This window comes from Antrostomus carolinensis, unplaced genomic scaffold, assembly GCF_000700745.2.
Source record: "Antrostomus carolinensis isolate BGI_N321 unplaced genomic scaffold, ASM70074v2 scaffold20158, whole genome shotgun sequence".
NCBI lineage: Eukaryota > Metazoa > Chordata > Aves > Caprimulgiformes > Caprimulgidae > Antrostomus > Antrostomus carolinensis.
This window is the reverse complement of record NW_010333908.1, coordinates 8,135-9,416: the sequence shown is the minus strand read 5'-3', so window position 1 is coordinate 9,416 and position 1,282 is coordinate 8,135. Positions and strand designations below refer to the sequence as shown.

Here is a 1,282-nt window from a genome sequence, read left to right as displayed (position 1 = left end):
TCTGTTTCTGTTTAACATTTGGGCAAATGCCCAGCTCAGAACTTCATCCCATTGCTAAGACACACTGACCTCACCCTACTGCCAGCTCTGCTGTTGTAGTGTAAGATCGTGCCTGAGCAAGATTTCATTTGAAGTTTTGAGCATAATTAAGAGATTTTTATTTATTTATAGGCCTAACTTTTGCCATTCCTATGATGTAAAAAAAATAGTATCCCGTAGAGAAATAGCTTTTGTAGGTAACAGTGGGGACAACTGTCACTCCTTTTGTATTACTCAGCTTTTGAAATATAATCAGCAGTTTCTAGGAATATGGAAAAGAAGAAAGCCTACCTTTTCACTGGCACTGTCTCCATTGGAAGGCTTAGAAATATCCTTTCTTTTAGTGTCTGCAAGTTCCTTGCTTGTCATTCACACAAATGAGAAGAGACAGAAATCCTGTGAGAATAGGTCTGTGCTCGGTGCAGGGGGTAACGGCAAATGCTGAGATCCTACCTTTCCGTGCTCTCATCTGCTAGATTTGCGTCCATCTCTGGTTTCTTCAACTTGAGCTTGACAAGAGCCTTATTGCAACTCTGAAAACAGGCAGGGAAAGTCGGGAGTGTTAATTGGCTTGCGTTTAACCAGCAACGCTTTTGCACAAGGACTTGAATGCGAGGAACAAACTGTCACCATAATGTCTTGGCAATTAAACAGAAATCCCACCAGTCCATCATTTTGTTCCCTTAGCTCAGCTCAGAGAACTTACCCTGCTCTATCTCAAATCTGTCATGAAATCCCTGAAGGTAATAGCCAGTGAAATCCAGTAAGAGTTTGTGTTTTCAAATATATTCAGTTTAATCTTGCTGTAGTCCAGGATAAGTAGGAGAATGAGCTTGGCTGGGGGAATCTAAGCTGTGCTGCTGCTGACCAGACTAGGCTGTATCCTGGACAAGAATTCTGCTAGGCTTTGCAGAAGCAACCTAACTTGTGTCTGTGCCACTCATCAAATCCTACAGGAACATTTCAGGTAGACACAGCTGCCAGCCCTCCTCTAGAGCGTGGTCAGTGCAGGCCAGCTTGGAGAAACACAATTTGAACGTGCAGGTCTCTCATCCCACACCTATCTCAATGTTATTTATCTCACTGGTGATGCTGTAGTCCCCAATTAAAGTCAGGTTTCTAGGCAGAGGCACTGGCTTGTGCCAGCAACAGAACCACATGCAATCTCTTTGGCTTCAATGTATGTATTTGGCAGGAAGGGAGGAGGTAATAATTTCAAGTTGAACTGAAAAGTTAGGGAAAG

The 1,282-nt window shown here is 43.1% G+C and overlaps 1 protein-coding gene across 1 annotated transcript in view; it reads right to left on the bottom strand.

Moving 5' to 3' along the window:
• Positions 1-1,282, bottom strand: part of LOC104529676 (polycystic kidney disease 2-like 2 protein) — a 9,840-nt gene that overhangs the window by 1,260 nt on the left and 7,298 nt on the right. The window contains 2 exon segments of the mRNA XM_029086503.1: positions 331-400; positions 493-572. Coding sequence (XP_028942336.1) covers positions 331-400; positions 493-572 — 150 coding nt within the window.